At 38.9% G+C, this 13077-nt stretch overlaps 1 protein-coding gene across 3 annotated transcripts in view; it reads left to right on the forward strand.

The window, feature by feature from the left end:
- The window catches only part of cpne5b (copine Vb), a 276730-nt gene that overhangs the window by 79297 nt on the left and 184356 nt on the right, over window positions 1-13077 (forward strand). For all 3 annotated transcript variants that reach the window (XM_057845330.1, XM_057845331.1, XM_057845333.1), the window contains exons 2-3: window positions 5886-5926; window positions 6270-6316. In XM_057845330.1, coding sequence (XP_057701313.1) covers window positions 5886-5926; window positions 6270-6316 — 88 coding nt within the window. The remainder of the gene's footprint in view (window positions 1-5885; window positions 5927-6269; window positions 6317-13077) is intronic.

Genomic DNA, 13077 nt, shown 5'->3' on the forward strand with positions numbered 1-13077 from the left:
TGCTAAATACTAGCCCGCACGATGCTACGTTGATAGCAGGTAGCGTCTGATGAGTCTCATAGAGATCACATGTATGTCAAACTAGATGCGAAATGACAGACTCGGCCGCGTCTGGGCAGCGTTAGTAACCAGCTGCCATCTTAAAGCAGTAGAGCGCTAAGCGCTAATAAAGAGCGCTAAGCGCTAATAAATAACATTAACGTTACTGTCACTAGCTCACGTAATGTTAGCCCTGCGGAGGGCTAGGTTTTGTATTAATTATGACCACTGTCGATGCGTGGCTAACGTGTCTTACATACAGGCTTTAACATCACATAGCATTGTGGAGTGATGAGGGTGTAAAATAAAGACTCAATAATGCTAACTATCAATTTTAGCTCAGTAGTCATTGCTGGATAAAACACCAAGTAGCACTGGTCCCTAATGTGCTCCAATACAGCCTGTATCATACATTTATTTTCAACACTGCAAAAACTCAAAATCCTATCAGGACTTGCAGTTTAGACTAACTTAAAACTTAACTAGAACTTAAAAATGGCTTGACACAGAGAGAAATTCAATTGAAAGACGTGGGAAAAAATCCTAACTTTTAAGTGATGTGTGTTATCAAGCGTAACGGCATTTATAGGTAAGCTATATATATATATATATATATATATATTTTTTTTTTTTAATAAGATCTAAAAGTTTTTTGAGTGAAAGCAGTGAATTAGTCTATTTTTTTAAAATTTTTTAGTTACATCTCAGATGCAATTGTTGGCTGTTTTCAACAATATACATCGAATATAAAGACATTGATTGACTGAAAATGGTTCAAGATTAGATGGAGTATGAATGGAAATGGAATATGAAATAATAAAAATGCACTTATTCAGGACGACATGGCAAAATTACTCCATAATGGTCAAAACTGTCGACTTCACCTTTACTGTCGCACCTCCCGAACGATATTTTATGACACCTAAATCGGACATATGTCATTTCCCTTCCCCGGCTTCGGAGAATGTAAACAAACCAAGAGGCGTGACAGCTACCCGACATGCTAACCCGAACCGAGTGATGTTTCAAAGTCTTCTAAGCGGAAAATCACACATAACTAGCCCGGATTATTTGACATGACAACTGGGTTGTCGATTGTCTTCGCGGATCGGCAAACCGCCCGGCGGAGAGCAATTTACAGCTCGTTCCCCGGAGGAGGGCGGCTGCAGTTGTTGTGTAGCTAACGTGAAGCTAATGTGCATGAGGAGAGCTTTTTACATGCCTATCAATGATCAAACGTAGGTAGTCCTTTATTTAAAGAAAGTTTGTAGTGTTTACTTTGTAATCGCTATATTCGTATTTGACATAATACAAAACAAGATGTTTACTCACTTCCTCGTAAGTCCAATGGTACCACAGTAGTAGGGCTTGTTTTGGCCAATATCCACGGTGAAAGGGAACCTTTTGAAACTCCAAAAAGGCGCACACGCCTCTCCCTCATACAGATAATGATTTTTCTGCAGCCATTTGGCTGGCATGATGCGAAAAATAAACGTATTAATCTGAAAAATCAGCTGAATCCTTAGTCCTCATACACAACAGTAGGCTGTATAGTGAAGAGGAGTCCTTCTCCCGTACACGTCACAGCGCCCTCCTCCTCAATGCAAGACCGAAGCCGGAAGTCACTTATTTTCATGGCGCGGGATTAAAAAAACTAAATAAATATAGCGATCGCTTCCACACACATCCAAACGGTCCATATCATTCAGGAGCATAAAATACCGCGTGTATTATGAAATAAACATGCTTTTTCGTGTCACAGGCACTTTAAATACAGACATGGGGTAAAGAGACAATGAGACATAGGTGGTTGATACAAGAGGCAGCAGATTGGTCGAGACACAAGGAGCATGGCACAACAATAGACAAGAAACACTAGGGCACAAACTGAACAGAACTCAAGCCATGACACTCATAGGTTGTAACAATTTGACCTTGACAACAGGCTCAAAATTGTTTTATTGTCACACTGGCTTGTCATCAGTATGGTAATTTCATTATAATGAGCAATTTAGCTATGCATAATAATTGCACCAACCCTTCAGTAATTCATTTATAATCATAATGTTTTTCAGATTTGTGTGACGGACTTTTATAAACATTCCGAACACTAAAACAACCAGGCAATTGGAATTTAAAGGCATGCTGCTCGAGGTGTTTAATCAGTATTTTAATGGCTTCTGTTCTGACGATGTCTTTGTTGTTGATGGTAGCTTTGCATGTAATGCATTCAATCGTTTGTGCTACGTTTGTACCTGTTTGTGCTGTAAAAAGTTACTATTCTGCTATGTTTTTCCAGATATTTACAATTTATAGGTCAATCTGAGGTCAATCAGCCACCATTTTGATTTAAAATGACTAAAAATGGTGTCAATTGTTTGTGCTGTAAAAAAATGTGTCTGTGCTGCCATCGTTTTATAGATATATACAGTGGGGCAAATAAGTATTTAGTCAACCACACATTGTGCAAGTTTAGTTTAGATTAGAGAGGCCTGTAATTGTCAACATGGGTAAACCTCAACGATGACAGACAGAATGTGGGGGGGGGGGGGGGGGGGGACAGAAAATCACATTGTTTGATTTTTAAAGAATTTCTTTCCAAATTAGAGTGGAAAATAAGTATTTGGTCACCTACAAACAAGCAAGATTTCTGGCTGTCAAAGAGGTCTTATGAGGCTCCACTTGTTATCTGTATTAGTGGCACCTGTTTTAACTCAGTATAAAAGAAACCTGTCCACAATCTCAGTCAGTCAAACCCTATCTGGAGGTGAGAGCACGCGAGAGCAGAATTACAGACGCCATGACTTTAATGGGATATTATCGCGTACTTACCTTATTTCGATCCAAAAACTCCATGTAGATTGTTTCACTAGGTGTCAAGACACAGCTGTGAATGGCCACAGCTGGATTTTTGGGGGATTTTAGGAGTAAAACATGGTAATATAACAAGGGTTACGAGGCAGAAATCGCAGACATCAAGGAGTGGTTGAGATATTCTTTTTTATATATTTACCCTTTTAAACGTTTTTTTTTTTTTGTTTTTTTTTCAATTTTTCTTTGTTTGGATCGATTATTTATCATCTAACATATCGGAAAAAATGCAACAGTAACAAAAAAATACAATTAAGCGATTGTTATGAGGTAGATATCCGTGACTTCATACAGACACCATTTTTTTCATTGTGACGTCATTTGTTTAAAAGTTTAAAATATGCGAGTGAATAATTTTTTAAAGTAGTTGTCTTTTTTCCAAATGCAATATTGGACATCAATTAATGATTCTAAGCTTAAAAAGACAGACATTTTGAATAATATAAGTAATTACCTTCGTTTTATGCCTGGGTTGAAACAAAAGCGGTTGCGCGACATCTGTAAACGGGGGTTTCCAGGGTAACACGGACAAATTAAAAATAGTTCGGGAGCCTAATGCGCCATGAATATGCTATGGCAGCATATAGACATATTGTTCTATCGAACACAACAATTGTTTTGGCTTAAAATAGAGCAGTTTCTTTTCAAGAGGAGCGCAAGAGCAGAAACTGCATTTTCAGTCTCTTCTGTGTTTTCATCTGATGGGGGGCTAACTTCACAGAGGTGCCAGTTTTGACCAAATCACATAATTTATCAATATAAAAATAATTTTTTTCCCACTCACTTTTTGCTAAAAACTAGGGCTGTCAAAATTATCGCGTTAACGGGCGGTAATTGATTTTTTAAATTAATCACGTTAAAATATTTGACGCATTTAACGCACATGCCCCACTCAAACAGATCAAAATGACAGCACAGTGTAATGTGCACTTGTTACTTGTGTGTTTTGGTGTTTTTTTCGCCCTCTGCTGGCGCTTGGGTGCGACTGATTTTATGGGTTTTAGCACCACATGAGCATTGTGGAATTATAAGGGCTCTCAAAATTATCGCATTAACGAGCGGTAATTAATTTTTTAAATTAATCCCGTTAAAATATTTGACGCAATTAACGCACATGCCCCGCTCAAACAGATTTAAATGACAGTACAGTGAAATGCCCACTTGTTAACTGTGTTTTGTGGAGTTTTAGTCCCCTCTGCTGGCGCTTGGGTGCGACTGATTTTATAGGCTTCAGCACCCATGAGCATTGTGTAAGTAATTATTGACATCAACAATGGCGGGCTACTAGTTTACTTTTTGATTGAAAATTTTACAAATTTTATTAAAACGAAAACATGAAGAGGGGTTTTGATATAAAATTTCTATAACTTGTCTTGTAAGAACTACAAGTCTTTCTATCCATGGATCGCTTTAACAGAATGTTAATAATGGTAATGCCATCTTGTTGATTTATTGTTATAATAAAGAAATACAGTACTTATGTACCGTATGTTGAATGTATGTATCCATCTTGTGTCTTATCTTTCCATTCCAACAATAATTTACAGAAAAATATGGCATATTTTATAGATGGTGAAAGAATTGAAAGAATTGTGATTAATTGCGATTAATTACGATTAATTAATTTTTAAGCTGTAATTAACTCGATTAAAAATTTTAATCGTTTGACACCCCTAGTAATTATTGACATCAACAATGGCGAGCTACTAGTTTATTTTTTGACTGAAAATTTTACAAATATTAAAACGAAAACATTAAGAGGGGTTTTAATATAAAATTTCTATAACTTGTACAAACATTTATCTTTTAAGAACTACGTCTTTCTATCCATGGATCACTTTAACAGAATGTTAATAATGTTATTGCCATCTTGTTTATTTATTGTTATAATAAACAAATACAGTACTTATGTACCGTATGTTGAATGTATATATCAGTCTTGTGTCTTATCTTTCCATTCCAACAATTTACAAAAAAGTATGGCATATTTTATAGATGGTTTGAATCGCGATTAATTACGATTAATTAATTTTTAAGCTGTAATTAACTCGATTAAAAAATTTTATCGTTTGACAGCCCTAGTAAAGACGTACAGTTCGGCCAAAAGTTGCCTAAAAATACCCATACATTTAAAATAGCGAAAATTTGCCAGTCATTTCCAATGCCCCTATTTGCCCACCATCCATTTCAATAGTACAAAAACATTGTCAAAAAATAACAATACTGGTCAAACGGCTTAAAAAGTGAAAAGAACTAAAAAAAAAAAAGAACTATTATGTAGGGCTGTCAAACAATTAAAAATTTTAATCGAGTTAATTACAGCTTAAAAAATTAATCGTAATTAATCGCAATTCAAACCATCTATAAAATATGCCATATTTTTCTGTAAATTATTGTTGGAATGGAAAGATAAGACACAAGACGGATATATACATTCAACATACGGTACATAAGTACTGTATTTGTTTATTATAACAATAAATCAACAAGATGGCATTAACATTATTAACATTCTCTTAAAGCGATCTATGGATAGAAAGACTTGTAGTTCTTAAAAGATGAATGTTAGTACAAATTATAGAAATGTTATATTAAAACCCCTCTTAATGTTTTCGTTTTATTAAAATTTGGAAAAAATTTCAATAAAAAAATTAATTAGTAGCTCGCCATTGTTGATGTCAATAATTACACCATGCTCACTCATGGTACTAACCCATAAAATCAGTTGGACCCAAGCGCCAGCAGAGGGCGCCAAACACCAAAAAACAAGTAACAAGCGGACATTACACTGTACTGTCATTTTAATCTGTTTGAGCGGGGCATGTGCGTGAATTCCGTCAAATATTTTACCGTGATTAATTTAAAAAATTAATTACCGCCCGTTAACGCGATAATTTTGACAGCCCTACTATTATGTCATCTCAAAAGATGTCGTTTTGTGATTAACTAACGTGATTTGTCTTTTTAATTCACAGAAATCTTCTGGATAAAGACACATTCTCCAAGTCCGATCCATGTGAGTGCATTAAATTATTCTATTCTTTGGTGACTACACCAAATGTTTGTGAAAACCAATATTCAAAGAAACTCTATTTCACCCCCACTGTGATTTGGTAAACCTTAATCCTGTAGCTTTTAGTTCACCGAACTGAAAACAACCTCCAAAAAACAAACGCATGCATGCACACACGCCTGCAGACACACAATCAATCAAGCGCACCTACACCTACATGCACGCAAAGAAATTGATTTATCATTTTGAGGCAGGCTTCCTCTGATTGATGACTGACTCTTCCGTCTCGGTCTTTCATCCTTCACAATCTTTTATCTCACTCTGCTGATTTTGTCCTGCTTCACAGTGTGCGTCCTCTACACACAAGGTGTGGAAACCAAACAGTGGAGAGAGGTGAGTTGGAGTTCTGTATTTCCAACTTTTAAAAATACAGTAAAGAGTGAAAAATTGCATGCGACTACAGTTCCCCCCCCCCCCCGTTGAGCAACAAATAACGAATTTAATCATCAGAGACTTCATCTTACCTCAAAAGAGTTCTAGTTAGTCAGCAGTTCAACATTTTAGTAAAATTGTTACCCTCAGCATTGTTAAGTTGATAGTTTTCCATCCATCCATCCATCCATCCATCCATCCATCCATCCATCCATCCATCCATCCATCCATCCATCCATCCATCCATCCATCCATCCATCCATCCATCCATCCATCCATCCATCCATCCATCCATCCATCCATCCATCCATCCATCCATCCATCCATCCATCCATCCATCCATCCATCCATCGGCCATGCCTTTTTTAAATATATATTCAGTGACGTGCGGTCAGGGGAGGCAGGTGAGGCAGAGCCTCACCTGTCATCATGACAAAAAAATAATTATAGCATCAAATTTATATTAATATTTGTCCATTGCTCTTTATGTATGACTCATTTCAAACATTTTTTATTGTCAAAATCGCTGAATTTGCCCATTTCCTGTTCAAATAACGAAATGAAACGAGAGGTGCGGCAGCAACGAGTAAAGCCTCACCTCTGATTGCGCAATCCATAACAAACTGGGTTGATACATGGAATTGGAGCGTGCTGGTTGCCGTACATCTGCATGTCGCCATTATAATGTTTCCAGATACGTTTATTTGACCTGATTTTCCACAGTCTGGCTAATGTCTTTAACCCTTAAAGTTTAATGTTTGTTAGCGACATATTTAGTTTTGCTGATGGGAAATAAAACCGCAATGAAAAGGCACAGGCTGCGGCAGATAGTACTCTGCCGCACTGAAAGGGGGCGTACGTGAAACTGGACTTTCCGTCAAAAGTGGACGCGATTAACAACACCGGAGCTAAAAGGTTTGCTTCAAACTACGGGACAGAAGATAACTCGCGCTTTTCAAACGGACTGGTACACCCGAAAAGACTGGCTATGTGGCTGTCCTTCGAAAAAATCGGCTTTGCTGCTTTCCCTGCCTTTTTTTCTCAACTTGTGCGAATGTCTGGACTAACACGAGATATTGTGACATTAAAAAACTACCACGAAGCCTCAGCAAACACGAGAGCTCGACCACTCACATTCAAAGCCTGATTGCTTTAAGAACTTTTGGAAGCTCAAGGATCGATTTGGCTTTGACGAACAGCGGAAGCTCAACGGTAGCATCGTGAACGCTAAGGTAAAGAGTTTGAAATACCTCATTAATGCAACCTGCATCCTAGCTAAACAGGAGTTAGCATTTCGTGGTAACGACGAGCGTGTAAGCTCTTCTAAACGTGGCATATATGTAGAACGATTACATGGTTTTGCTGAGAAAGATGAAAGGTTAGCTAGACATTTGGACACATCCACTATGTGTTCTGGCTTGTCAAATAGAACACAGCGATCTAATTGAAGCAAGCCTCTCCATTGAGGCGGAGAGATTTTTTTTAAAGTAAAGGAAAATAAGGAGGACTTTTACAAAAAGGGCGTAGGTTTGCATAGGGACGGTAGGGACACAACACTACCAACTTTTCAGGATGCTAAAATTGTCCCCACCAACATTTAAGCAACCTTACCTTTTTTGCATGATATAATGTTCAGTTATATAGAGAATTTAGATCTTTCAATAGTTCCATATGTTGTAAGGATAGAATTGACCCTACCATTATTAAGTGAATTTTTTTCATTATGTTTATGCTAATAAAAACCAGACATTTATTCAGGAAGTTTTCAAAATGTTTTAGTATTTTTTGAAAACAAAGGTTTGAATCGAACAGTGTATCATCTGAACCAATGCACATAAAAGTTATTATCAGTAGATAAGGATTTATTTTGCATTGATCATTTTGCCTATTAATTAACTAGGTTCGTATACATGAGAAATGTGGCCCTTTGCCCCCTTCATCCAATCTGTTTGGTCTTATTAATGTCCCGTCCCCAGCAAAAAGTGTACCTACATGCAGGTTATGCTGTTATATCATCCCTACGAATGTTGAGACCAAACCTATGCTCTTCCAAAGTAACGGCGTTTTTTGTGGTGAAGGACAGGCGCAAGACCACAAACAGTTTTCATTTCAATCTTATAAAAAAAAAATTAAAAAAGAGCTTAGACTAAGAAAAATACAATAGAATATTTAAAAACTAAATTTTGGCCTTAAATAAAATATTCTTTGTTTTTCTTTTCACACTTTTTGTTTAGCAATCTGTAATAAATTGATTAAAGTATCAGAATTACAAGTTTGAAAAACTGAATATTTCACTAAAGGTCAGAATTCTGTGGTTTCGTACACAACTCTTTACCCTAATTTATGTTGCATGAATTATCGCAAATGCATGTTATTTTCTCACTTTTACATATTGATAATATGTACCGTGTGTGCGTGTTTTGTGAAGAATGCTGATGAGATATGAAATAACCAGTAGCCAATTGAATAAGCTACCCTTTTCGGTTTATATATTTGGAAATCTGACACTAAAGGAGTCAGTGCCTCACCAACCATGAACCTCACTGCACGTCACTGATATATATATATATATATATATATATATATCAGAGGTTGCGCTAGACATTTTCGTTGCGCTAGACATTTTCGTTGTCTGTCATTTTGACTGACAGGGTCATAAAAATCCGGTCATAGTCTATTTTTACCCGTCACTTAAATTTTTAAAATGATAATGATGACATATTCAATAGTATTTAGTTTTCATTCATTTTTAATTAATATTGTAACGCTTGCTTGGCGGCGAAAAATTAGACACGGAAGTTGTATTTTTCTCCCTCTTTTTACTCTGCTTACCGCCAACAACACCAACAAAACAACTCCACTCCCAAAGAAAAAGAGGCAACTATATAGACCCCAATCACCAACGTCACACAATGATCTTAATTGTGGTTGTCAGCCCAAAATCTTCTAAATATATATTAAATGCATCTTATCAGATATAAAATGACTACTACATAGTCTGTGGTGATCGTTTGGTGCCCAGATTTCTTGTCGAATTACAGCAGTCCATCTCGCTCTCATCTTCGGGTCTCTCAGAATACGGTAAAACTTCAAGTCTCTCCGTCTATCTTCTCTGTTACAGCAACCAACCGCCACACACGCCTTCAGCTGAAAAACACGCCGTAATAGGAGGCATGTACGCAGCGGTAATGTGAAAACATGACGAGCTGACACACAATATGGCGGCTCCAGTCAGGGGGGCGGAGTTGTGACGTCATGTGATTGGGGTCTATACACAGGCGGCAATCTTGTCCACCAATTGGATGACGCGCTGGCACACAGGGTGCACCAATAAGAACCTCGCGTTGATGTGTCAATCACGGTGCCGCCGCCAGACCCCGGTGACGCTACAATATTCTGACAGAAGAGCCAACGACGTCATGCATTAAGAGAGACAATAGCTAATTAATATGCTAACTCGCCACCCTGTGGTCTAGGGTGTGAATTGCAACCTGTCAAAATGACGGACAGACTTCAGTTTTTTCCGTCACCGTTTTAAAAAACCGGTCAACGACGGAAAATATCCAGTTAACGCGACCCCTGATATATATATATATAATATATATATATATATATATATATATATATATATATATATATATATATATATATATATATATATATACTTCTATATAAATTAAATTGTTTTCTAATTGTATTTAACGTTACAGACATAATATGTTACACTCATCCAGAGTCTTTGGTTTAGGCTTAAGGTAGGGTTATCAAATTTATCCCGATAACGGCGGTAACTAATTTTTAAAAAATGTATCACGTTAAATATTTAACGCAATTAATGCACGACCCACTCACGCATTGTCGCGCTCAATCTGTAATGACGCCGTTTTACCAATATAGAGAGATAAAAGGCAGCGTATAATGAGTAGAGTGAATTTTGACAGCCTTTGGAGCCTTTTTTTAATCGGCTAAAGCCTTACAGATCCCTCTCCCTACGATTAGAAATATTATGGGAAGCAATGTGGGGAAGCAAGGTGGCAATTGATCTTTTTCTTAACACTTTATGTTATTTCCCAACGCAGAGAAGATATATCAATTGGTAGCACTACGCACAGTCATGGTTCCACTTCCCATCATGCATTTGGGCATGGCTACAGTATCATTTACTGAAAGCTCAACAAATACACTAGATGGCAATATTTAGTCACAATATACAAAGTCACACGTCTTTCTATCTGTGGATCCCTCTCACAGAAAGAATGTTAATAATGTTAATGCCATCTTGTTGATTTATTGTTATATTAAACAAATACAGTACGTATGTACTGTATGTTGAATGTATATATTCGTCCGAGTTTTATTCATTTTTTTCTTAATGCATTGCCAAAATGTATATGATCGGGAAAAATTATCGGGAATGATTGGAATTGAATCGGGAGCAAAAAAAAATTGAAGCCAACTCCACCGACCAATTAAACCCCGCTAACTCTAAGATTAAGCCTAATGTCAAAACTTCTGAATTTCGGGTTATGGTTAACAGCATATCAGTGCCAGCGTAAAACAATGCAAAGTGACGGCACAATAATCAACAACACACAAGTGGATTGTACAGTGCAATAAACACAAAGGTGGTGGTGGGCGCGGATGCGCGTGCAGCACATTAACAACCCAGAAGTACTCCTCTCAACATACACGCGGTCAATTTGGCCACAAAACGTGGCGGCGACTAAGCACTTTACACTCAGTCGGACTTACAACACATCCCACAGATGCTAAACGAACACATTACCTCACGGCATGAATGTGCAACACGCATATGATGTAAACAAAGCTTTGCCGAAATGTATATGATCAGGAAAAATTACCGGGAATGATTGGAATTGAATAGGGAGCAAAAAAAGCAATCAGATCGGGAAATATCGAGATCGGCAGATACTCAAACTAAAACGATCGGATCGGGAGCAAAAAAACATGATCGGAACAACCCTACCCAGAACCCATCCCTAGGGAGGCGTGCAGGAGGCATCTTGAACCAGATGCCTGAGCCACCTCAACTGGCTCCTCTCAACATGGCGAAGTAGCGGCTCGACACAGAGTCCCTCCCGGATGACCGGGCTTCTAACTCTGAGGGAGAGCCCGGACACCCTGCGGAGGAAACTCATTTCGACCGCTTATATCCAGGATTTTGTTCTTTCGGTCACAACCCACAGCTCGTGACCATAAATGAGGGTAGGAACGTAGATCAACTGGTAAATCGAGAGCTTCGCCTTTTGGCTCAAGTCCTTCTTCACCACTACAGACCGGTGCAGAGTCCTCATCACCGCAGACGCTGCACCGATCAGCCTGTCGATCTCCTTCTCCCTCCTACTCTCACTCGTAAACAAGACCCCAATAACTTGAACTCCTCCACTTGGGGCAAAATCTCATCCGCGACCCGGATAGGGCACACCACCCTTTTTCAACTGAGGACCATGGTCTCGGATTTGGAGGTGCTGAACCGAACTGCTTCACACTCGGCTGCGAATCGGTCCAGTGAGAGTTGGAAATCACGGCTAGATGAAGCCAACAGAACCAGATCATCTGCAAAAAGCACAGATGCAATGCTGAGTCCACCAAACGGTCCCCATCAATGCTTTGGCTGCACCTAGAAATTCTGTCCATAAAACTTATGAACAGATTCGGTGACAAAGGGACTCCAACCTTCACTGGGAATGAATTCGACTTACTGCCGGCAAAGCGGACAAAACTCTGACACCTGTCGTACAGGGACCGAGCAGCCCTTACCAAGGGGCTTGGCACCCCGTGTTTACTGTATATACTGTGTGTTTACACTCACCAGCCACTTTATTAGGTACACCTGTCCAACAGCTCGTTAACACTTAATTTCTAATCAGCCAATCACATGGCGGCAACTCAGTGCATTTAGGCATGTAGACGTGGTTTAAGACAATCTCCTGCAGTTCAAACCGAGCATCAGTATGGGGAAGAAAGGTGATTTGAGTGACTTTGAACGTGGCATGGTTGCTGTTGCCAGAAGGGCTGGTCTGAGTATTTCAGAAACTGCTGATCTCCTGGGATTTACACGCACAACCATCTCTAGGGTTTACAGAGAGGTCCGAAAAAGAAAAAATATCCAGTGAGCGGCAGTTCTGTGGGTGGAAATGCCTTGTTGATGCAAGAGGTCAGAGGAGAATGGCCAGACTGTTTCGAGCTGATAGAAAGGCAACAGTGACTCAAATAACCACCCGTTACAACCAAGGTAGGCAGAAGAGCATGTCTGAACGCACAGTACGTCGAACTTTGAGGCAGATGGGCTATAGCAGCTGAAGACCGCGCCGGCTGCCACTCCTTTCAGCTAAGAACAGGAAACTGAGGCTACAATTTGCACAAGCTCATTGAAATTGGACAATAGAAGATTGGAAAAACGTTGCCTGGTCTGATGAGTCTCGATTTCTGCTGCGACATTCGAATGGTAGGGTCAGAATTTGGCGTCAACAACATGAAAGCATGGATCCATCCTGCCTTGTATCAATGGTTCAGGCTGGTGGTGGTGGTGTAATGGTGTGGGGAATATTTTCTTGGCACTCTTTGGGCCCCTTGGTACCAACTGAGCATTGTTGGAACGCCACAGCCTACCTGAGTATTGTTGCTGACCATGTCCATCCCTTTATGACCACAATGTACCCAACTTCTGATGGCTACTTTCAGCAAGATAATGTGCCATG

Source organism: Corythoichthys intestinalis, chromosome 9, assembly GCF_030265065.1.
Source record: "Corythoichthys intestinalis isolate RoL2023-P3 chromosome 9, ASM3026506v1, whole genome shotgun sequence".
Taxonomy (NCBI): domain Eukaryota; kingdom Metazoa; phylum Chordata; class Actinopteri; order Syngnathiformes; family Syngnathidae; genus Corythoichthys; species Corythoichthys intestinalis.